Raw genomic sequence first — 24,259 nt, forward strand, 5'->3', positions numbered from 1 at the left:
ATCCTCCTACAGCCTGTTCTTGAAGTAAACACGTCTCTTCAGCTGTATTCAAGCATAGCAAAAGGATGGATATAGTAAATACAACATTATATTGTACACAACTGTGACATTACTGGAATTCTAAGAACGGCTGCAATACAGTGTTATATTGCATCAATGAACAAAATCTCTCCCACTAGAACATGCAAGGAGTGAGCATCTGTCAGTGTTACCCGCTCTCTCAAAGAAAAACCCCTCAGGAGCTGTAGGCACCTCACCCCAGCGCCTCAGGAGGTGAGGCCGCCATCACCTCGCCCACACAGGAAGGCGGGAGACCCCGGCCCACAGCGCCACCGGCCACTCCCCGCGAAATGGAGGGAGGAGAACGGGACAAAACTAGGCACCTGCTGCCGACAGGAGGCGGCTGAAGAGTCCGGGCCGCTGCCTACTGCGGCCCTTCCCGCCTGCCGCGGGCCGGGCTCGGGCACGGCCCCTTTAAGGGTTGTGCCGCAGCCGGTGCCTGTGTCAGGGCTGCGCGCATGCGCGCGGGGGGCGGGGCGGGGCGGGGCCGCCTCTCCGCCCCGCGACGAAGGTGCCGGGAGCGCTCAAGGTGAGCGAGAGTGTCTCGCGTGTGGTGACGTCGGCGGTGGTGGCATAAGCATGGGGGGAAAGCCGGCCTCTAACCGTCCCCACGCGGCCTCCCACGCGCGGAGGGGGACGATGGCGGCGGCGCGCGGGGCTTTGAGTCTCTGAGGGAACGGACCGGGCCGGTGGGCGCGCGCCCGCCCGCCGTCCCCGTTGGGATGAGCGTGCCCCGGTGCCAGGTGTAAAACCGTGAGGGCCGGCGGCCTCGTCTCGCGTGGGGAGGGCTCGGCAGCGCTCACCGGGCCCTCCCTAAGGGGGCAGGACCCCCGCCCTCCTTCCCAGGAGCCGCTTCCTCAGGGACTGGCGCGTGATGGTTGCAGGGTGGGCGGGGGCACGGGTTTGACGGTCGGGAGAGCCGGTTTAGATTGGATATGAGGAAGAAATTATTAACTCTGAGGGTGGTGAGACACTGGCACAGGTTGCCCAGGGAAGCTGTGGATGCCCCATCCCTGGAAGTGTTCAAGGCCAGGCTGGATGGGGCTTTGAGCAGCCTGGTCTAGTGAGAGGTGCCCCTGCCCATGGCAGGGGGGTTGGAACTAGATGATCTTTAAGTTCCCTTCCAACCTAAACCATTGTATGACTGGAATTGCCTGATCTCTAGAACAGCAGCCTGGCCTCACCGAGCCCCTAGGTCAAACCGTGGCCTGGGGCTGTGGAGGAATCCCTGAGGAAAGGAGTCCTCCTCAGCACCCACATCAGGGCCACTGTGTAGCTTGTAAAACTGAACATCTTTCATTACTTCTGACCTCTCTTGGTTTCTCTCTCTTACGTTATTCTGTCTGCAGCTTCTGAAACTGTTATTGAACCATCTGCAAGACAGTCTCCAGAGGCTCTTCCACCTTTGACAGCAGTGATTTCTAACTTGGCCTTGGGTCACACCTAGGCAAGTGGATAATCAGTACACTCTCTGGGATTGCTCTTGTGTGGGAGCCTGCATATTGCACACAGGCTTCTCAAAAAAATGTCAGGTGGTGTTCCTGCCTTTCCGGGAGCAATCTGCATTCTTGTGTTCATTCCTGATTTGAAATTCCGCTAAGAAAAGTTAGGCTTTGTGTGTTGGTATTTTTAAACAATTTTCAGCAACTCCAATACAATGCAACTATTTAAAAAAAAATTCAAAAGGCCCAAGAGGTGGGACCTGAGAGCTTTCAGCGTTTTTTGACTACCTAGATCTGAAAAAGTAAAGTTTTTACAATCCTATTGTGTGTAGATATGCGTGTATATACTTACTGGAACTTTTGCTCTGTTTGTCCGTCAAATTTGATCAAAAGCTCAAAGATATTAGGCTTGTTTGTTAAAAAAAAATTAGCTGTATCAAGATCCTACTACTGTTGTCATTCTTCCTTTTTCACCTTTCTTTCTTTGTTGGGGGAAAGACTGCAGCCTGCCCTCAACCCTTACAGTGCGTCAGAGAATCCACATGGAGAAAACACTATGGGAGGAACTTTACACCAGAGAATTCAGTGATGAGACATAAAATACTATGACATCTGGATTTATTAGTTCAGTTCATTAAAGTATTTATCTTTTTACGGCATGTGTTTTTCTCCATTCATGACAGCATTGATTCTGGCTTCTACTTTTTGAAAACTTGAGTTTGCAATTAATTAACGTTCTTCAAATGTAGAGCTCCTTACGGGTGTGGTGGAGACTTTGGTGCCTAAGCCATTACATTTGCTTTTCCATTTCCATTCTCCTCACCTTGCCAGTTACAGTTACCATTTTTTTGCTTTTTGCCCATCTATTCCCATCTCATTTTGCATGGTTCTGTCTCATTCATCGTTGCCAGTTTCTCCAGTTCTCTCTCTCCATTCTGTTTCTCTCTTCCCTGCTTTACTGGCCCTTAAGTTGCTATTCTTGTCACGTTTGTCTGTTCTTACTGACTCCTAGTGCCAGTCCTTCCCATCTTTCCTTCCTTCATGTTCCTTATTCAGAGTCGTTCTTCCTTGAAATTTCTTTCTTTGAGTTTCCTCTGAGGATCCTTGTTCCAGCCAATTTGACACCACAGTTTCAGATGACTTCCAGTCTTAATTCTCCTCCTTTTAGATTGACTGCCTTTTTCCTCTCTGCTGCCCACACCTGATACAGGAGGAATAAACTACCTGTTCTTCCTTTTTTTACTAGACTGAGCCTGGCATAGGCTCTAAGAACTTGGAAGCAGGTGAATTGTTTTGCAAAAATATTTGCAACTGAAAACTGTGTCTTATGGGCAGTCTCAGAAAAAAGAAATTATAGGAATCAAGCCCAGGATAAATAAAGTGAAGCATTTTAGCGCTGAGAAATTTATTTAACATTTTTAAAAGGGGTTGTCATGGCTCTTTCTGCAAAAATGGGAAAAGAAAGGCAAGAGGAGAAGGGATAAGAATAAAACTGAGCTAAAACATACTTGAGACTCCCCTGAAGGTACGGCTGTTGTGCTGCTTAATGCTCCTGTGGTACTCACAGGGTGGGTCAGGAGATCTTAGCATAGAATGACAATGCTAAAACTTGGAATTAATTTTTACTCCATTTGATTTAAGGAGTAAAACTAACTCATTATTTTTGTTTGGAAAAGCTAAAAAATAATAATGCGTGTTGCTGCCTGTTGGTCTTTTAAAAAAAAAAACCCAAAAGAGTCAAAAGCATCCTTCACACTGGGATTCCATGTATACAGAAAAGGATTATGTATATGATACAAATCCCCTTTATTTCACTTGAAAAAAAATCTGTTCTCTTTCTCCAAAAGGTTTCGTCAATTTATGGGGCTGAAAGATGGCACCTCTGCTTATTTTCTTTAGTCACTTCTGTATTGTTTATAATGTGAGGAAGGCTTGATTGTTTCTTGCTATGTTATGATATTAGTGTGAACGTTTGCTTGTGTAATGGTGTTACTGACTTCCACTGTAGAGTAAGTGCAGTCATATTTGGAAGTAAATGTCCATCTCCAGTGTTGTATTTTACTGTGACAGCTGCCATAGAATGAGTGACAATTTAGTTGCCAGCCCTGTTTTTTGTCCATCCACTCACAGTATCTGGAAGATCTTCAAATTGAATTAGTACACAGGCTTCTCCACCAAAAGCTGTGAAAATGACCTGGGAAATCAACACCATTTTGTTCCCTCAGAATGTCAGGCATTCAAAGAAGTAATCTGAATTTACACTGTATACTTTTTCCACTCTCATCTTTCTATGCCACTCTGTATTGCTTTTTCTTTCTTTTAATATGTTAGTATCTTTGGCTTTTTTCTTTAAAGAAATCTAATTTTTTTCTCTGTACTATCATAGAAAGCAGATACTTCAAGTATGTGTTAGGCACAATAAAAATGCTTTTCATCATCTCTTCTTGTTCAGATTGGGATTTTGTGTTTGCATAATACAGGTATTTAGTTTCAAAATAACAAAAATTGGGTCAGGAGTTCTGACAGTGGGCCTTTTTGTAAGGCATGAGCTGTACAGCAATTCTGCCTACTCTGTATGGTTTATAAGCAGTGGAGCAAACTCTTAACGCCATCAATAGATTTGAACTGAATATGAAAAGTATGTAGAGGAATTATTTGCCCAGATTTCATGTGAGCTGTCAGATCGCTGTTGGTTTATATTCACTACATTCTTAACTCATTATTTCTGCACAGAGCACTCATTAGTGGTTATAAACTTCAGCCAATTTCTGTATGTGTGCAAATTGTTTACTAGAATATGTTGTCCTTTTAAATTGTACTGGGCATATCTCACAGTTTATAAAATGCTCGTTGAATTAGCACAAATTCTCAGATGCTAAGACAATTTTTCTGGGGATAACAGCTGTGCCACTTGAATGTAATTTTGTTAGGCAAATTTGGAACTTTGTTCTGAAAAATATTTTATAAAAGAAGTACAAAGTGGTGTGCCCACGATCACACAGGAAGTCTGTAGCTGAGTATGATGCTGAACCCAAGATTGGCCAAAGTTTATCTTAGGCCCTCCTTCCTGTTACCGTTTTACATGAGTATATTTATTCCAGAGATTGTATCAGCTGTGTGAGTATAAAAACGGATTTTTATTTCACTCCTTAACTGTTAACTCCTGTATTTCCAATGCTCATTTTTTTATTTTTAAACAGTAACTAGTAACTTCATCAAAGTGTGGGGTTTTTTTCCTTTTGTTGTAGACTGATGTTCTGCATTGTTCTGTCCAAAGAACTGTGCAGGTCACTTATTTTTCACTGATATGATGCTGTAAAGACACATTTGAGATCCATTTCACGTAATTTTTCTTGTAGCGCCCTTCGATCTGTTGAATAATTTATTGAATAATTTCTTCAAAAGTAACTCTTGAATAATTTTTGCCTAATAAGTAGCTTTTCAAGTTTGAACACAATCAAACATTTATCTGGTTTATGAACAAGATACTTTTGGTTTGAATCAGTCGTGGAGGGGTGGCCAGGAGGAGAGGGAAAGGCCAGGGACATGCTCATTTTCTCCAGATGATTTTTGTATTATGTACAGTACACCAGGCTGTACTTCTTGATGGTCTGTGAGTGCTGTAATGTAAGCACTGCAACAGCACAGACAGAAGGTTCTGTATTTCACAATGTTCAAACAATAAAGGTGTTGGACAAGTGGTGGTGATGTACTCTCCCTAGGCTCATCTGTTGAGCTTCACTCCAATTTGCTGTTCTTGTCAGCAAAACAAACATTATAACAAAGACATCAGCTATCATGTTTCATTCCTTAAAGTCCTGGGTCCTTGTGGAGGTCGGTTATTTATGGCACTCAGCTGAGAATAGTAGTAAGAACATTTTTATTATGTATTAGCTCCGAAAGCATATAGGACCATGATTTTTCTTCTGTTAAATCAGGTTCATTCCCTGTTAATCACTTTGGCATCTCACGGTTGCAAGAACACACATTTACAGTCCGCTTTTAAACTGTTGAAATTCTAGGAGAAAATTTTCAGTAAAACAGATCAAATGGGGATGTAACTCTTTCTCATGTCTGGGCCAGACAATTTCTTAGGAGAAAACGCACTACTAATAGAAAGACTTGCTGTTTCATGTGAAACATCTTACACAACAATCTCTTTTTATGATATACCTGCATACTGCTGTTACTGGCATGCGTGTATGCGTTTTATTGAGTTGCACCTGACTTAAGCAGGCAAAACTGCCACAGTGTCTTTTAGGTGGGAACAGAGTGTTCTCAAGTCAGTCAGTACAGGAAAATAAACCGCACCCATCTCCTACAATCTGGTAGGGGTTGGTGGTGATCTTACAAGGAGCATGGTACATGATAATTTTCAGACTTTCCCGGAGGTGCGACTGTGACATTGTATAAAATCACGTCTTTAACAAGATAAACGGGGAAACTCTTTTTTATTTTACATTTTAGGTGGTTTTATATGATTTTTGGGCATGGATGCTGAAGTTGGTGAGGCCCATATTTCATCCTCAGTTTCCAAATTACTAAGTACTTTGCCCCGTATTCTTTTTCAAGCAAATTTATGTTTCATACCTTCAAACAATGTTTTCCTTTGTAGAAATCCAGTGGGAAATTGCTGCAAAAGCAGGGATGATTATACAGAGAGTAGTGCTGAATTCACGCCCTGGTATGTATTTCTCTCTGATAAAGGAATGATGTGTTTGTTGTGGTTGTCTAATGGTCCAAAATGGTAAGGGTAGAAACAGACACTAACTTAAGATATTGACATTTATATGTCTTAATATTGCATGCAGCAATAAAGTTTACTGTGAAGTGTATTGTTTTATTTTGTATATACAGATTTCTAAACTCTTCTGTGAGAAAAAAAAGGTTTAATGCGTAATAAATGAGAAAACCCTAAGTGTAGGGACTCAAAGTGAAGAAAGATTAGCAAACATTGCTTTTTAGCTCTGACATTTGTTCTTTATGCATTTTAAGAGATGACTAAAATAAAGTATTTTGTTACTGTTCATTTTTTATTTCCTTTTAGTAAATATCGAGTCTTTTCTTCTTCCCATGTTTTGAAGCGTTTATTGTTTAAATTTACACTCTTAAGGATTTGTTTACTTCCTTGCTTACACATTTTCCTTGTTAGGGATGTCAGCACAATATTTTGAGTAGTGAGTTTCTAAATTGTCTGTTGTAGAAGACCCACATGCGTTCATTAAGTTTTTGGGGTGCATTGTATACTGCTCAATGCCAAAATAGTCCTAAGAGGTAAGAACTATTGTTTGGACTGTCTCTTTTAATGCAAGCCTGCTGTAGTTGCCCCGTCACTCTGACTTAAAACATACACGGGTATCTGGCTCACTCCTTTTAGTGCCGGTGGTACCAGATGTCAGTCTGATTGATCTGCGTGTGGTACCAACCTGAGGATGAAGCCTCCGGTTCTAGGGCTCTTGGCATACGTTTTATAGGTGTTCCTGGGAAACTTTAAATTAAAGAGGTCTGTCTGTAGCTGTGAAGAGATGCTCTTGCCCCATATGCATGTGCAGTGGCAATGGTCTGTATTTCCCCAATCTCACTGAGTCAAAAGAGACTGAAAGGTGAGAGTTTAAAACTTAACCTGTTTAAAATTTATGGTCATTTGCTACTGGAAAAATAGCGTACAGGGGTTTTGTTATATGAGAGAAGTCCCAATACATGTCTTTGTTTTGAAAGTTAGGGGCTTTTCAGCTTTTACTGTATATAGAACCATTTTTTGAGAATGGAAACAGACACCCTCCCCCCCCCTTTTTTTTTCATTTATATTAATTCGTCATAAAAATGATGTGTAGCGAACAGCATGGAAACCGTCAGTCAGGGCAAGTGCCTGGTGCTGGCCCAGGTAAGCGTAAGCTGACAGATCGGCAGGTCTTCAGTTTGGATGGTGGCAGTGTGCCCATTTAAATCATAGTCTGTGGAACGAAATCTGAAAGTTGGTCGGTAGGTTTATACCTAAGTAAAGATACAGCCTAACGTATTCTAAAAAGGACTACCTTGAAAACAGGCCTTCCATATTGGTTAAGGGAATCTCTATATTGAATAATTTATGTCTCTGATTTTAAAATAATTCTAGGTAAGAATGGAGTGCCGGTGGCTGAAAACTTCCGACTGGAACAAAGTACAATAGCAGATACAATCCAGGTGGGACAAGTGCGTGTTAGAACCCTCTATCTCTCGGTGGACCCTTACATGGTAGGTGATGGACTTAGAGCTAAGCCAGAATTTGTTTTTTAAAATATCTTCCACTCTGTACCTGTCATGATGTTTAACATCAAAGTTAAACATCCAATTACAGGACAAGTGTATCTCCAGTGTAACTTAGTAATTCTGTTCATTCTGATGGAGTTATATTGAGAAGGAATTTGGCATTAATGTGCCTGTGATATACATAGGAATATGAATTTATAGGATCAAGAAGAGACTATGAGCCCTGGCATACCATTACAGATTTATTGTCTTTTTCTGAACTTTGCTTTTTTTATATACATTTTTAACCTTTTTTTTTTTTTGCCATGGAAGGAAGTATTTTTTTAATTGAGGGGAGTGTGTGTAGAGGAGGAAGAATATTTCATGATGAAGCAAGAGAGGGCAAAATAATTCTAGACAAAACACATAAATGATTCAACTTAAATGCTATTTAGCTATTAGTGGTTTTGTTTACAAATGAAAGTCAAATTTTCTCCTTAAGTGGGTGATGGTGAGACAAAAATGTGTCAATACATTGTAAACAATGGAAACAGAGGGAGGATTAGTCAATGAAGCCATAACCAGCTAATGCACCTAATTCTGCAAAACTAGGAATCGCGGTTGGGAGAGTTTTGGGTTGAAATGGAAGTGAAGGTAGGAGCAGAACCAGACAGATGGTCTGCTAGCACGTAAAAGTTTGCTATAAAGAGTATTCTGATCTTTTGTTCCCGGCATAGATGGAGATAGTAGAAAAGAGTCTTAATTTCAGGAAAGTAGGTTTAGCTTGGGAATTAAGGAAAAGTTTAAGCATCTTGAAGTACTAACTCAGGCTACAGGGGGAGATATAAAGAAAAGACTTCAGATTTTAAAATGTTTCATTAATCAGTTCTCTGTCAGGGATGGCCTACGGACGTTTGTTCTTCAGTGCATAGGCATAGACTAAATGACTTGTGGGTTGTTTTTTCAATCCTACATTTCTATGATTCATCCAGTTAAGGAATGGCATTTTTAGGATTCTCATCAGACCCAAGCCAGTTGTTTTTGCACGGCTGACTTTGAGGCAGCATCTATAGAATGTGTTGGCTTTGATAACGCTGCAGGAGGAGGTCAGAATGGTCCGTCCTCCTTTTGTACTGAGCAAACAAGAGGGGAAAGAGGGATCTAAGTGAAGATGATGAATATTTGGGGCTTGTTGAGAGATTTTTGAGTAGCCCTTTGTGTTTGAAGTTTTAAACATAACTCATCCCCAACTTCATTTGAACTCTTCAACAAACCAGAGGCTCTTATTAAAGCCTTGTCTTTCAGCGCTGCCGAATGAATGAGGATACTGGCTCAGATTACCTCCTGCCCTGGCAGCTGTCTGAAGTTGCTGATGGTGGCGGCATTGGGGTTGTGGAGGAGAGCAAGCATGATAACCTTGCTAAAGGAGACTTCGTAACTTCCTTCAATTGGCCCTGGCAGACAGTGGCAATTCTAGATGGAAGCTTCCTACAAAAGGTAGTGTAAATGCAAAGCCCAGATTGTCACTATTTTCTTTTCTTAAACCTTTTTTTTCTTTTTTTTTTTTTAATAGCTGCTAATGATACTATTTCTTAGTTAAAACCAAGCCGCTGTTATTGGAGCAACCAGTTCTCAAAAGGCAGATTGGCTCACAGGCGGCAAAATCTGTATCCATTTATCTCTTTTATTAACAAAGAAAAATGTAAATGCTTTTGTTGGTTACCAGACATGCCAGTATTATTTCAATTGTTGGATCTTTAATAAATTTCCCTGAAGCTGCTTCTGTTAATTAATTCTGTTAATTATTCTAATTCTAGTAGAACACCTGATCCATGAGAGTGTAGTCATAAGACATAAAAGACTTTAGATGTATTTATTTCAGTTTATTTCACTAACATATGCTAGTGAAAGATTTTACTTGAGATTTTACAACCGCAGAAGAAAGGTTATTCAATATTAAGTTGAAAATGGAGAGGTAACAGTGCATTAGGGTTATTGTGTTGATCGTCCTCGTGTAATACAGAAACTTATTGTAGTTTAGGAATGTATACTTTTGAATAAACTCCTCCCTTTAGGACCTTTTCGCACTGATCTGAAATCACAATATTTGATAAGACGGTGATATTTTATCCTTTATGCTAACATAGGGATAGTTCACTATTGCTGGACGCTTTGGATCTCCCCACGGCATTTTGATACTTCCATTAAGTTTTTGTCAGTGACTTCGTTTAAAAACTTTTTCTAAAACTATGGAAATAAAATCTTTGTCTCATTTTGTATAAAACTTATTATTAAGGTAAAGCTAATTAGAGCTAGCTTGTCCCGAGCAGTTGTACCTTGCCTGGTAAATATCCTGAGTTAGTCTTCTATCCTTAGATAATCAGATAGCAAGCCTCACCTTAAAAAGAAATGACCACCACCACGCGTTTCTGTTTTGTAGCTTGTTCCACAACTTGTAAATGGACGCCTTTCCTACTTTCTCGGTGCAGCTGGCATCACAGGACTGACAGCCCTGTTAGGTATAAGGGAGAAAGGACACGTGGCTGTGGGTGCAAATCAGACAATGGTGGTGAGTGGAGCAGCTGGTGCCTGTGGCTCTTTGGCTGGCCAGGTAGGTAGGCTTAAGACTTACAAGCATACTCTGTTACCAAGTTTATTTTCTGAAACATCCTGGTTAGTAAACATACAGATAAAATCATTGTAAATGTGAGCAGGTATAACTCCATGGGAAGGGCCAGTTTCACAGATCTGGCTTAAATTCTTACTGAGAAAGATTTTAGGCGTGAAACTTCAGCTTCGTGGAACTGAGATAGGAGAAAATATCCCAAGGTGATTACTTGTCACTAGCGTAAATAAAGTAGATGGTATAAATACATTTATTTACTATATATTTGTATAGTAGTCTGCCATTTGAACACAGTCTTTGAATTGACTGGCGACTTTCGTTGTTTTTCTATAGTAGAAAATAGTCAGTAAAAAAATGGAGTAAACCCTTCTTCATGTTGTGTTCCATGACATCCTTTGGGTTTTGAGATTTACAGCCCTTCTATCCTCCTCAGCTTTACAGAACATGTTGCGGTGTGGTTTTGCGTATCTACATGTATATATACACACACACAGAGATACATATATACAAACACAATAAATATTAAGCAAGCTTAAGACCTACTGATAAAGAGGAGTTATGAAGAAACAATGCATAAGTAGATCTATGAAAAAAGGATTTAAATCAATTATTGTCCAATCTTTTTGGCCTTCTATTAGCTATGTTAAGGTACTTAGCGATTTTATACTATATTTGATACTTGGTGATTTTATACTATATTTGGCTCTCTAGTACTGCCAGTCATTGGTGACTCCACAGATTAAATGTCCTGCAGCCAGTGAGTTTGAAAAGATGGCAGATTTTGGTTGTACGTGCCCCTTCTCTATGTGTGGGGAGGGAATGACAAGAGGCACTGGTGTCACATGAGATGGGAATGTGCCCTGAACTTTGCTGCTTGGGGTTTAGTGGATGTGGGATAACTGTAACACCCGCTCAGGCCCCCTTCCTCCCACTGGTACCTTTATGCAGATGAATGATCTAACTTCTCTGTATTGGTTGGGGGTTTTGTTTTGTTTTTTGTTTTGTTTTGTTTTGTTTTTAAACTGTGCTCTGCAGATCGGCCGTCTGGAGGGCTGCTCTAGAGTGGTGGGGATCGCTGGCACAGATGAAAAGTGCTCCATTTTGGTCCAAGAAATGGGGTTTGATGCTGCTATCAATTACAAGAAGGGGAACGTGGCAGAGCAGCTATGTGAACTCTGCCCAGGCGGTGTGGATGTTTACTTTGATAATGTTGGTGGAGACATCAGTGACACAGTAATAAGTCAGGTGATTATACCAGCTGTCGGGTTTATTCTAGTCATTCTCCAATGTCTGCATGCTCAGCCTTGAATTAATTCATGCTGGAGACGAGCCTGCAGTACAACAGAGCAGACTTTCCACTTCATTGATCTAATCCAGGTGCTGATCCTGGTCCTGAGGAGAAATCAGGTATTTGAAACCAGTGTCTGTCATTTGGACTAGCCTGGCAGTGTAGTAATAGAAACACAATTTCTGCTTCTCATCTCTCACTTCTTTGTCCAGGAGACCTGGTGGTATTCTAAAATCTTGTCTGTCAGTGTAGTAGTCTTGTGTTTTATCAGCTTTGGTTTTCTGGCTTCACAAAAGACCAGCTCTCCTGGTCTTGACCAGTCCTCTCGTTAGCGTGAAACTACTCTGTCTCATGGCAGGAGGCTTTGGTGGCAATGCCATCTTTGGGAGCTCTAAATCACTTCTTTAGAAGTATCCAACTTCCTTGTCCGCTTGCCCCTCTCCTCCTGACAAAAAGGGCACACAGTAAGATAACAATTTCTTATATTCCTTGTCCTTAATGCCTTTTTAAATTACACTTGGGCTGTATAGCATTTCTTTTTCCGCTATTGCCCTGCATTTGTCTATTTGAATGTTGTCATAGGTTTAATGGGACAGCCTGCAATTCTCCCACTCTTTTCTAGGAAATGTGGCTCTAAATAAGGATACCCGTGTGAAAATTTTGGAATATAATCTATTGCATCTCTGGAAAATTTAGTTTCTGAGACCAAGAAATGTAATTTTTCTCACTTTGTGCTGTCCCAAACAGATGAATCAGAACAGCCATATCATCCTGTGTGGACAGATTTCTCAGTATAACAAAGATGTGCCTTATCCTCCTCCACTGCCTCCTGACATAGAAAAAATACAGAAAGAAAGAAATATCACAAGGTACGTTTCTCTTCCAGAACTTGTGACCAGGTTCCAGGTGGATTGCGCACGTGATGTTGTGACTCCGATGTTTGGAAGATAGTCTGTACATCTGCAGGCACGTGTAATCGGAACAGAACGTTGCCATATGAAAAAAGGAAACTGTAATCGCAGTGTCAGTAAATCTTTTCTCTTACAATTGTCTGTATCAGCATAAAAAAATGGGAAAGGATGTTGTTATGTGTTAATATAGTTGTCTGTTGTTATGCTTTGATTGTGGTTGCTTGATTTAGTCCTGGAGTCTCTGACGGATTCTTCAGTACGAGGGGAGGTGTTGCCATGGTTCTGTTCTCACATGTTTTGCAGAGTGCCTTCTTGCCTGGTGTAGTAGTTCAGGCAGAGACAAAATCAAATATTTTTTAAAAAAGGATGCAGCTGATGCAGTGATTGTATTGAAATTACATTTTTAGTATTTGGGGGTTTATTAGATAATGGGACTGAGGAGTGGCAGATATATACAGGGTAAACCATTAATTTTTGTTATGACTCTGGGAATTGCTGAATCTCCTGTCAGGATTCAGGTGGAGCTAGGAAAGAGATTAGGAACAAAGTCTTAGGAGATCTTTCATTCATTGCATTGCAGAAAGTTGGGGAGACTTTTGATTTCTGTGCAAATGGATTGACCTCTTCTAATTAAAATTCATTTCTCGTCCCTGTTACCGTTGTCTGCACTTTTAAAAAATGGATAAAAATACTAAAATACACCATGTGTAGTAGAAGGTAGTGGAGAATGTAGTCAGTACATTGCTACAAGTAATTATCATTTTTTATGATCGTTACAGTTTCTCTTGATTGCTGTAGGCAGCTGTGATAGCAGGATATGCAAAATTTTGGGGAGCCTGAACGTTTATACTCACCATCTAGTTGCAGGTCCATTCATTATTCTCCCTACCACCAAAAAAAAAAAGTAAGAAAGAATAGGAATTCACTCACATTTTATAGACATTTTCTTATTTTGGTGATACTACTTGATTTTTATTATTCTTGTCTCTGATACTTGACCAGAATTACTTGGCTAAGACTGATGTTACTCAGCAAGCTGGCAAAGCTCTGAGCTGTGTCCCAGTGTAATTAGTACTCATAATCCTTCCGTTTCAATAACGCTGTTTCCTGAAAATATTTGTAAAGATTTCAAACTATGCTTACCATCCTTTCTTAAATCAAGGCCCATTCTTTTCTTTCACAGGGAAAGATTCTTAGTGTTGAACTATATGGACAAACAAGAAGCTAGTGTATTACAACTCTGTCAGTGGATCCAAGAAGGCAAACTGAAGGTACGAACTTTTACATCTAGTCTCTGGCCTCTGATACTACGTCTTCAGATCACGGTCTGAGTACAAGAAGTCTGATGTCTTTGTCCTTGGCTCTCTTACCATGCCTCATTATTGAACAAGTGTTTTTATGAGTGTTTAAGTATACTTGAAAGCTTATTAAGTAGCACTGTTTTAGTAGACACCTGCTGAGGATGATGTGACTGTAGTATGACAGACTTGCCTAATTACATGCTGCTGATGTCTATTTCTTTCAGTATAGAGTGCAAGCGCTTTTTTTACTTAAGGGATCAGACCTTCAAAAATATTTACTTTCGAATTCCTGAATAGTCAGTGTCCTGAATGCTTTTGGGGATCTTGTCTGAAATTTTGTTTCAAGCTTTATAACCACCATTTATTATTTTGTGATGGGTAAATGCTTTATCCATTCCTTCCCCATGAGGTCTGTCTACATTAGTTTTTGATTCTTCAGGTGATCAGTAAATTTTCCTGGGAAAATCCTGAAACATGAAATTTTGGCAGGGGCAGGGATGTTCCAGTTCTGACTGAAGCATGAAATTGCCTACAGCTTTATCAGAAAGTATTCACTCCTCTCTTGATGAAAGACTGTCGAATGTAGCAAGAGAATCCTTTAGATTTTGATAGTTTCTTGGCAGTTTCATGGCATGTTTCTAAGAAATGTTAATCTTGTTTGAATAAAGCTAAAAGGACTTGTTTGCCTTGACAGGTCAGAGAGACCGTGGTAGAAGGCTTAGCAAACATTGGTGGTAAGATTTTTACACCATTTTCTAAGAATAGCAGTCTGATTAAATACAATGACAGTAGAGGTTAACTACCTCCTTTGTTTTGTTTGCCAATTCAGATTTTTGGATTTGATCTAAAACACGATTTTTATGTTATAATAAAAAATATTTTTTCACAAGGTATTAAAAAGTTTTGTGAGAAGAATATTTTATGTTAAAAAACCCAATTCATTATAAATTTGGGTGTTTTTTTTCTTTGTTTTACTATGGGGGGGGGAGTGAATTGTTAAACTGCTACCTTAGCAGCTGATGATATCACCCTGATCTTACAGATTCAAGGTGCTGCCCATTTCCTCGAACTTGTGTGTAAGGAAATGGTATTTTGGAAAGCTTGAACTTAAGCTTTAAAAAAACCAATTTCTAACAGTGCTTGTTATTGAATTTGGTAACAAAAAATAAATTGAAAAGTACACACAAGAAAGGGGCAAGCATATTAGACGTTGCTAAACAAAGTAAAAAATAATTTATTTAAAGGAACAAAATAGACTGTAGCCTGTTCAAAAAATCTGTAGCAAAGAAAATATAAAAATGAAGGGGGCACTGAGACTCCAGTGAGACAAAGCTAGAGAGTCAGGTGATTCAAGATGTGCTGTAAGAATTTAGTCTTTAATCCCACTAGATTTGAAACCAGTATAATTAAGCAATATCTGAATCTTATAGATTAAAACTTATACTAATTATTGCTACTTACTTGTATACATATGTATTTTTAAGGATTTTGATCAAATATAGCAGTCATATTTCATACCTTGATTACTCAAAGATTTATTATTTTGCACCAGCTTCTGGCATTTATTGCACTACATCGAGTATTTATATTCCTTTCACAAAGGCTCGTGAAATCCACAGCATTTGAGGACTCTCCAGTCACACCTTGTCTTTCTGTTTGGTATTTGTATGCCATATCACAAAAGCAGCACATGTAATTGCTAACTTGTATAGGGCTAAATAGTTGCTTACAAATATTTTTTTAATTATTACACAAAACTGCCCTTAGCAGTTTATTACAGAGTAGCTTTTTTCTTCTTAATTCGGGGAGCTGGCTAATGTATTTGCTTCCACCATTTTTTTTCTTTTTTGAAAGTTACTGGACACATTCGTCTTGGCACTAACTTATTTCATCATTTCTTTTGAAGCCGCTTTCCAGTCCATGATGAATGGAGGCAATATTGGAAAACAGATCGTCTCAGTTTCTAAGTAAAAAATATTTCTTCGGGGAAAAATAATTGGATTCTATCTCTAACAGTGAGCAAGTTTTTACATATACTAATTTCCATTTTCTTAAATAAACCATCATGTTGTTCTGTATGTACTGAAAGCAGAGATTCTGGGATGCTAAGGCAGAACCTATGCTAATAAACTAAATAGAACTGGAAACAGGAGTGCAGTTATTTATACTAGAAATGAGTAATATGTTCTTTGACATGATTTTGAGAGTTGCCAGCTAGCGCACTTGCAAATATTCATGGGTATGGTTTGGAAGTTAGAACATCCCGGGAACCAATTCCAATAAGCAATTTGTATGCAGCCACCTAGTTTTGGTCGTTAGAAGAATTTAGTAGTGTAGATGGGCACCCTTCCCGTGATAGTGTGTCTCAGTGCCCAGGAACTTCACTGGGAATTTTCAATTTAATAGTGTAAGTTTACTCTGACGGTTCAGTCAATCGGACTGATCATTTTAGAATGTAACTGTTCTCATTTTAACAGATAATTGCAATGACAAATTCCATTTCTGGAATTTAAGGTCTCTAATAACAAAGGTATTTCCATTTTACCATCTGGAACAAATTTCCGCTGATCTGTCTTGTCCATGTCTCTGCATTGTATCATTATATCCCCTATTTTCAGAGCACTTGAAATTCAATTCATTTACAATTCCATTGCATGCAACCTGAGACTTTCATCAGAGATAGGTTCAGGTGTAGGGTGAGCCTCCTGCTTAACTGTTCATTTATTTACTCTTCTCAATCTTTGCATTCCGGACTTAAGTGTTTTCTTTTTAGAATTCCTTTTCTAAACTCTACTGTATTTTATGATAGTCTCCCCGATTTCACTAGTTTTTCTAGTTTTTCTACCTCTCCAGGGTGACAGACAGAGGATCTCAAAACATGCTGCCTGAGGACAGAAGGTAACTTTGCAGACAATTGACCTTCTGTTCCCTCAGTAACTTATCTTGGCTCAGAATTTTTGATCTAACAATGCTCTTTTACCATCCCAATGGGGAAACTTGAAAAAATGAGTCACCGTTGCCAAGTCTGACTAGCATAACTCCAAGTCAAATGAGACTGATCAGATTAAGTATGTGTCTTCAAAAGTAAGGAACAGAAAAGGGAACAGATAATTATCTTAAAGATATTAGAATTTCTGGACCGTGTACATTTAGAGACATAAATGCATATTTATTTAGAGAATAGCATTGCTCGTGACACATTCTGATTTACAGGCTATTGTTGGTTTTGGTTTTCATTTCTTTGCCTTTAAGACGAGTGCTTCCAAACTGCAGGGTCAGCTGAGCTGTCCAGAGAATGGATTATCCAGGTCTGCGTGAGTCACTGCCTCGCCTTTCGCTAAACGGAATCCAAGGATTAGGAAAGAAACACTATGCAAGAAATCGTTTTGCATGCTGTGGAAAGCAAGCCAATGGGTTATCAAAATCGCCTGATATGGTGGTGAGCAATATGAAAAACAGTCCTTTTGTTTGCTAGTGCTGAAGCTGGCCCTGAAAGGAGGAGGCATGCAGTGATGGATGCCATAAACTTCGAGGAAGAGACACCTGCAGTATAGCATTACGTGGTCTAAAATCTCCCAGTGTGCCTTTTTAACTACAAAACCAGTGACTGGTTCACTTTCAGCTAGATTGTGAATCCAACATCAGCATAACTACCTCAAGCAGCATTAATAACAGTGTCACACTGGGATAGAAGCCCAAATTTTTACGCAGTAGAATCAGTGTGATCATAGTGGGCAAATAAAGACAGAAAGCAACAGGTGAGTGAAATTCTATGAATTCCTGCATATTGACTGTTCATAGATGGTAACTTACTTGTGAAAGTTAAGCAATGCAAGCTTGTAAGACTTGATAATTCGTACGTACATTAAAACAAGAGGCAGGAGGAAATGTAGTGATCCTGAGCACTGTCTCTAGGCTTGGATTCCTGTCATGTCGGCTGGATTTAATGGGGAGGGAGCTGCGGCTCTAATGAGTGTGCTGATGTGTCCGTTGCCCCCTTTCCTTTCTTTCCTCCTTCCCATGTGGTCCCACATGCCCATGCCCAGTATGAATATTCAGAACAAAACAGCATCACCATCACCCTGTATTGGTTTGTTATGCAGCGCACACCATATTCTGCGTTCAATTTCTGCCAGGCAGCAGAGTAGCCTTAATGTGCTTTAACACACTTCACCTTTCTGAATAACCATCCTCATCCTTACAGTCCATTCCTAAAGCAAATACCTAACTGCAAAGGAAATCAGCCCGCTCCACGTATGTGACCTGCCGTTAACACTCCACACCCCTGCAGGCAAAGCTGGTCTTAACATGAGGCTCCATTGCTGCTCCTCCTGAAAATAGATATCGATGCAAGAGTATTTTTACAAATGAGGGTGTTAGTATTGCTGTTGCTGCTGAGTTGAAGTAGTATCAGTTTTAATTAGGAACAGAAGTCCTCCATTGAATTTGGGTTTTTTGTGTGTGTCTCTCTCTAATTGTACGTAAATATTTGTGGTGCGTTTTGGGGCATGGTGCCAGCATGGTGTTTTCGTATTTTCTTCCTGCACACAAGTTTCAGCATCCTATAACTTGCGTTTCCCTATGTATGGCTTCCTCCAATCTATCAATTTTGTTTGAGTTTCAACAGCCTGTTTTGAAAAAAATATCTTCTATTCTTAAAACTGAGGACCCTTCTTCTGTTTTAATTCCAGCCTGTTTGGAAGGAAGTATATCATAGGGTAGTATCCAAAGCAAGCTAATTAAATACCTGTACATTTCAAAAGAGACTTCAGCTGTGAACTGTGGTGAGTTTGTGTTGTATGAATGTAAGAAAGCAATCATAACAATAACCACTACTGAAAAGGTGTTAAAATGTTGTTTTCCATTAGTATACTGTAGGTGAAGGCCTCGTTCTGACATATTTATGTTTCCAGAGCTACATTTGTTTGTCCAAAGTACAAATTTTGTACTTTTGAACAGTGTTTGCTGAAGAGCTACTCCAGAGTGAGCTCATCTCTGGTACCATGAGTTGACACGCTTTCCAGGAATGACACTCCTCTAGAAAGTTATTTTTTTACAACTAAAACGGAATATGATAAAATTATAAAATTCCCAGCACTATTCTATTACAGCAATTGCTTAGTAATCCACCCAAATTGTAAGCCTGTTAAGAGCTGATGATGTGAGGGGTGATCCAGAGTGAGATCATGCTGAGGCACTGATTCTTTACCATAATAAAGGCAGCTAGATCGCAGCAGCATTCCTGTAGTTGAGGTAAGCTGTTGAGGGCAACGTCAGTTCTATCAGCATTAGACAATTGGCTTTAGGGAAAAAATAAAAAAAAAATTGGCTCCTAGTCAAAGTAAATCTCATCCTGGTGTCCCCAATGTTTAGGACTCTCATAGAAGCATTTCTTTACTTATGAGTCCTCTTAAGAATAACTAAAAATCAAAGGGAGAAAATGCTTCAAACAAAGTGCCCACAGTTTTAAAAAATATTAATACGTCTTTTTTTTTCCACTGTGTCTTAATTTCTTAATTATCGTAATAGTGTGACTCTTCAGCACTATAGGAGAGGCCTCATTTCACAAAGGGCGACAAATAACTTGTAACCAAAATCCAAGATGCTTTGGATGTAGCAGGTAGACGGTCACTGGCTGCAGGAGCCACCAGCGTTTGTCCCATGAAGCTTCGCCTGACAGAGGGCGAGTGATAGTTTGTAACATCTTGGGCAAAGGCAAGCATGGATTCAGAGTAGGAGTTGTAAGCTACTAGAAGTTCTTTAAAGACTAGAAGTCTATAAAAAAAGCATTTCTTGTTGCCAAGAGTAATAAAACTTAAACAGTATTGGGCAGGGAGACTTTTTATTCTTATTTTTCTTTGAGCCAGTCTTCTGCTTGTTTGTATTTGGTAAAGTTCTATGCACTCCCATTTCCACCCCTTCTCCCTTTGCACCTTGAACAGTTGCTGTTTCCTGTCCTATATTTAATATTCTTCCCTTCTGCTTTCTTACGCTCCATTTTTTCCCCCCTTTTCCTTATTTTTTTTTTTAGTTCATCATGTTCCTTTTCTTTCTTTTTGGCTTCCTTGGTAATCAGAAAAACATGCTGTCTTTCATAGGAGCACCTATTAGTGGTTTAGTGTCAGGGTTTCATGGAAAATGTCAGCAATACCGTGAAAAGAGCTTGCCAGCCCTGACATAAATGTGCCTTGCTGCAATTTCTAGTAGTTGTTGTTACAAAAGTGGAGAGAGCAAAGGCAGACGCCTTTTGAACAGCCTCATCTCTTTATTCTATATTTTAATGCATTGATCATGGAAGAAGCAGACACAGGATTACTTAGTCCTGTTTGTAACATTGCACTCCTCTATTGGTAGGCTGCCTTTCTCTTTGCTGGGTTCTCTTCACAGTGGGAAATGTTTATACAATCCAGAAATAGACTGCCAGGGGATAAAAGAAGATCACAGGCAGATAGCGTTATCGTGCAATAAGAAAGGGTAACGGCAGCTGGAATAAGCGCCAAACCTAGAAAATATTTTGTGAGACACAACTAGGAGCTTTTTAGAAAAAAGCACAGAAAGAAGCAGAAATGAGTCAAGACTTTTCAGCCACAGCAACACAGAATTTTGCAACCGGAAAGACAGCAAAATTCACTTTTGCTACAGCACTCTACTCCGGGTGGAGTGGTGGTAAGAGGGTGGCTGAACAGCTCAGCAGCATTGAAAGAAAACTGAAACCATGAAGTAGCAAAGCAGTGTTTATACAAGTATAGGGAGCTGCAATTTATTTTTTTATAGGAGACTGTCTGAGGGCAACGGTGACAGAAGGCAGTAAATTTTATGGGGCTAGGGCCTCTTCTGCTCCACCCTCTTCTTGGACTGGCTTCCCCATATCAGAGACCTTTCCACAGTCCCTTCTCCTGTGCAAGAAGGAGCCTTCCTCACCCCATCAGCCCCTGCTCGCTTCCCTTTGCCCTCCAGGCTGGGGAATGTGGGGAGGGAAAGCAAAAGGCCAAGGATCAGGCTCTGATGAGGTAAAGTTCGGACGGGAGCCAGCACGGTTGGAGTTTCTCCTGATTCTCGGAGTGACCTGGGGAGGGCAGGACACTGTCCACTCGTGCTTTTCCTGTCTTTATGTCCCGCTCAGCCAGAGTAATAGCTGTACCTGGCTTTCGGCAATAACAATGCCATTAGAAAGCTGCTCGGGCAGCAATGAGCGTTTCAAACTGGAGCAGCCTGTTGTGTGTCCTGGGGCCAGGCAGCCCCAGTGAGCCTTCGGGGCCCTGCAGGCAGCTGTCGCTCACCTCTGCCTCTGCCCAGGCCAGCTCCAGGGCGGGCTGCTTTCTCTTTGAACTTATGGAACTGTTTCTTGTTGATTTTTTTTTTTTTGGTATGCTACAGATAGTGGGAAAAGCACATGGAAAAAGCCTCTTTTGCCCCCTATCCTTGCATTTTCCACTACACCGAATGCCAAGATCTCTTTATTAGGATCACTGGGTTGGACAGGCCTTCACTGATGACAGTTATAGGAAATTATGCACGGCAATGGCGTTCCCCCGGGAACTTCCCTCTGCGAGTTTTGGTCAGCCCTCAGAGAACCGAGGGTAATACATGTAAAATAATCTTCTCTTTTTTTCCTAGTTTATGTTATGCATTTCACAACATCTTGGACATAAATCATTGATGAACACAAGAATTCCTTCATAAGCAAACAGCAGCATGAAAAGTTACACACGATATTGTCCAAGAGGCTTTAAAAAGAGAAAAAGAGAACAAAATACATTTGAAAGACATTGTCAGATTTTTTTTCTTTCCAAATAATGATTTCAAGTCTCCTTTTAGAGGGGTTTCAAATGGGAATTAAGTATTTTAAAGGAGCTCCTCCATGCAGGTTAAAAAAACCGAAACAAACCAACCAACCCCGCAGAGTACCATAATAGAAGTATTTATATTATGAAAGATTGATTTGTCACAGATCATACTAATGTCTGCCAGCAGTACGTAAAGTACTGCATCAGTCTGATTCCGGGATCTGCCACTTGCTTTGCTCACTTCACGTAGCTCTGATTTGTCCTCCTAATGAACAGCTTGGAAAGGATGCTCTTGACTTCAGAAGATGGCTGCATTCTCATGCTTACCCTAAACCAGCCATGCAGTACTAGTTTAAAATGAAGAGAACTACGTGCCAGAAGGAATGAATGCCAAAGCCATTTGCTTCTGTTCAAGTAAAAAAAATTAATAAATAAAATCTTTTTATCCATAAACTGGAAAACCATGTTATAAACCATGTAACACTGTGAGAGATCTTATACTGATGCAAACGCTAAGATGTGTTACAGCACAATATTGTCTTATTTTCTCAGTAGAAATGCTGCCTGTCAGTGAGCAGAGCTTAATTTTGAAAGAGGACCAAACCCAGGCAATTCATCAGGACAACTCAGTGCCCGTTATCACCGGAATGTCTCCCTTCGGTCCACTATGTTGATTTGTGGCTCCTGGGCACCACAGGCCAACAAAGGAGCAAATGCAGTTTCTTTATAGGGTGGCTTGCAGATTTATCATAACTTCTGCATAGTTGTCAGAGGTTTCTCCCATTGTCACTGGTTCACTTAGGTGACTGGTCACAGTTCTAGGAGATGGGCTGCATTTTACGAAACCAATTTATTGTGTTTTAATTTTAACAGAAAACATACTGTATTGTGATTTTTGTCACTTATAGTTAACTTGGGCAAGCACTTGCCTATACGGTAAGGACAGCTAAATTAGAGGCTATCTCATAGTCTGTGCTTCTAAGAATTTTCAGCCTGCTAAGACACAAAGAATTAAAACACTTTTAAGAAAGTACTGGTAAACAAAGTCTTCCTGTGTCAAAGTGTACAGCTCAAATACAAAAGTTAGTATTTTCCTGCTAAGGTTTTAGAATATTGGAAAACTGTTTAAGAAGGAGAAAAATCTGAATTATTGTGAGACACGGTAAGTTTTACTCATCTGTTAGGCAACAAAAAGCGGCAATAGCTGTGCCTGTAGAACATGAGATAAGAGGTGCTTCCTCTGCAGGGTAGAGTGCTAAGTTTGTACAGCGTGCTCTTCACTGTGATACCACTGGAATAGTCCCGTTCTCTGAATTTACTACATCATTCCCCCCACACATATAACTCACACATCAACCACACTTCAGAGCATGTGATTCTTACTTGGCTCCCTGGAGCCAGGGATAGCACATCTGCAAATGAAACATCTTTGCTCGCCACACCAAGAACAGCACTGAGAGGTTCTTAAGACAATCCCATCCACGTACCGAACACATCCCGTGGAGCCAAAAGGTAAGTACTTCACAGACTGTAAGATTTTTAAATCCATAGACACTTGATTACAATGTAATCAACCGCTACCACCAGAACAAAAAAAGTCTCATTTCAGAACAGGGTCTTGTCACAGGGAATAGATATGAAGTATTTTATTGCGACTTCTTATGCTCCCTGATCACATAAAAGTAATTTAATTGTGAAATGTCAGGTTTTTTAATTAATTTTTCAGTACTGTTTCGCACAAGTCAGTTTTGTACCCTGCCTCTTTGATTTTCTAACAGCTTTGCAAAACAAACTTAGGTAGCAACCAATGACATGCTGTATTCTCTTAACAGTGTATTTAACTTATGCAAATGAGAGCTGTTACTCTTTTTTCTAGTATATTGTCAGTCACTGAGGAATGGGAATTAAGGAATCGAAAAACTGTCACCTTTTAGAAATAACAGAAGTCTTAGTTGTAGTCAATATTTTATTCCAATTAAATTTATTTTCCTGTATGCTCTACTACAGCCACTGCTGTTTTCTTCTAAGGTGCCATAAGTAAGTTACCCTCCTTTTTCTTGAGGAGCCATAAATAAGTTACTGGAAAATTACCTGAAGTATTTTAAATGTTCCACTCCCAGCAGTCTTGTGAAGCAGGCCAGTGTTCTCCTTACGTTACAGATAAAGGCACCTCAGTCTTAGCTCTGGATAATTGCATTCTTCGTAAATTTAAGTGTTCTATCATTTTTAGACTTAGGAAAACTGAAAACAAAGAAATGAGTTTTCCTAGGTTGCTCTTTGTCACATTTGACTGAGACCCAGAAATACAGCCCTGACCCCCTCACTTAAGACCTTGTAGGCATCAGGCCACGTGATTCCTTCACCCTTTCCCATCTGGAGGACATCGTCTCCCTTCTTTGCTTTAAAGTTGAACTCTGACTACAGCTGGGAATCCCAGTAACACTGATCATTCACTCTCCTTTCACTGGTCAAGTGTGGGAAAATAGGCAACCTCAGCAGTGGAAAACATAACTTCTTCCTCCCAGTCAGAGAGCATGTTAATTAGCCAGCACTCCCAGGACAAGACCAACAAGGCATGGCTCAGGTAAACATAAATACACATATACACACCTGACA

At 40.1% G+C, this 24,259-nt stretch overlaps 1 protein-coding gene across 3 annotated transcripts; it reads left to right on the forward strand.

The window, feature by feature from the left end:
- Nucleotides 1-505: 505 nt before the first annotated feature.
- Nucleotides 506-19,101, forward strand: PTGR2 (prostaglandin reductase 2). 3 transcript variants are annotated; one of them, XM_063331537.1, is made up of 11 exons: nucleotides 506-589; nucleotides 6,118-6,186; nucleotides 7,618-7,736; nucleotides 9,036-9,227; nucleotides 10,171-10,341; nucleotides 11,392-11,601; nucleotides 12,392-12,513; nucleotides 13,739-13,826; nucleotides 14,551-14,590; nucleotides 15,763-15,871; nucleotides 17,130-19,101. In XM_063331537.1, exons 2-10 carry the CDS (start codon nucleotides 6,150-6,152, stop codon nucleotides 15,825-15,827), a joined length of 1,044 nt encoding a protein of 347 aa, XP_063187607.1. In that variant the 5' UTR covers nucleotides 506-589; nucleotides 6,118-6,149; the 3' UTR covers nucleotides 15,828-15,871; nucleotides 17,130-19,101. The 3 variants fall into 3 exon arrangements, with proteins under 3 accessions (XP_063187607.1, XP_063187605.1, XP_063187608.1); XM_063331538.1 differs by lacking the exon at nucleotides 17,130-19,101 and adding an exon at nucleotides 1,410-1,507 and having other exon boundaries at nucleotides 543-589; nucleotides 15,763-16,022; XM_063331535.1 differs by lacking the exon at nucleotides 17,130-19,101 and having other exon boundaries at nucleotides 15,763-16,022.
- Nucleotides 19,102-24,259: the final 5,158 nt, after the last annotated feature.

This window comes from Chroicocephalus ridibundus, chromosome 4, assembly GCF_963924245.1.
Source record: "Chroicocephalus ridibundus chromosome 4, bChrRid1.1, whole genome shotgun sequence".
NCBI lineage: Eukaryota > Metazoa > Chordata > Aves > Charadriiformes > Laridae > Chroicocephalus > Chroicocephalus ridibundus.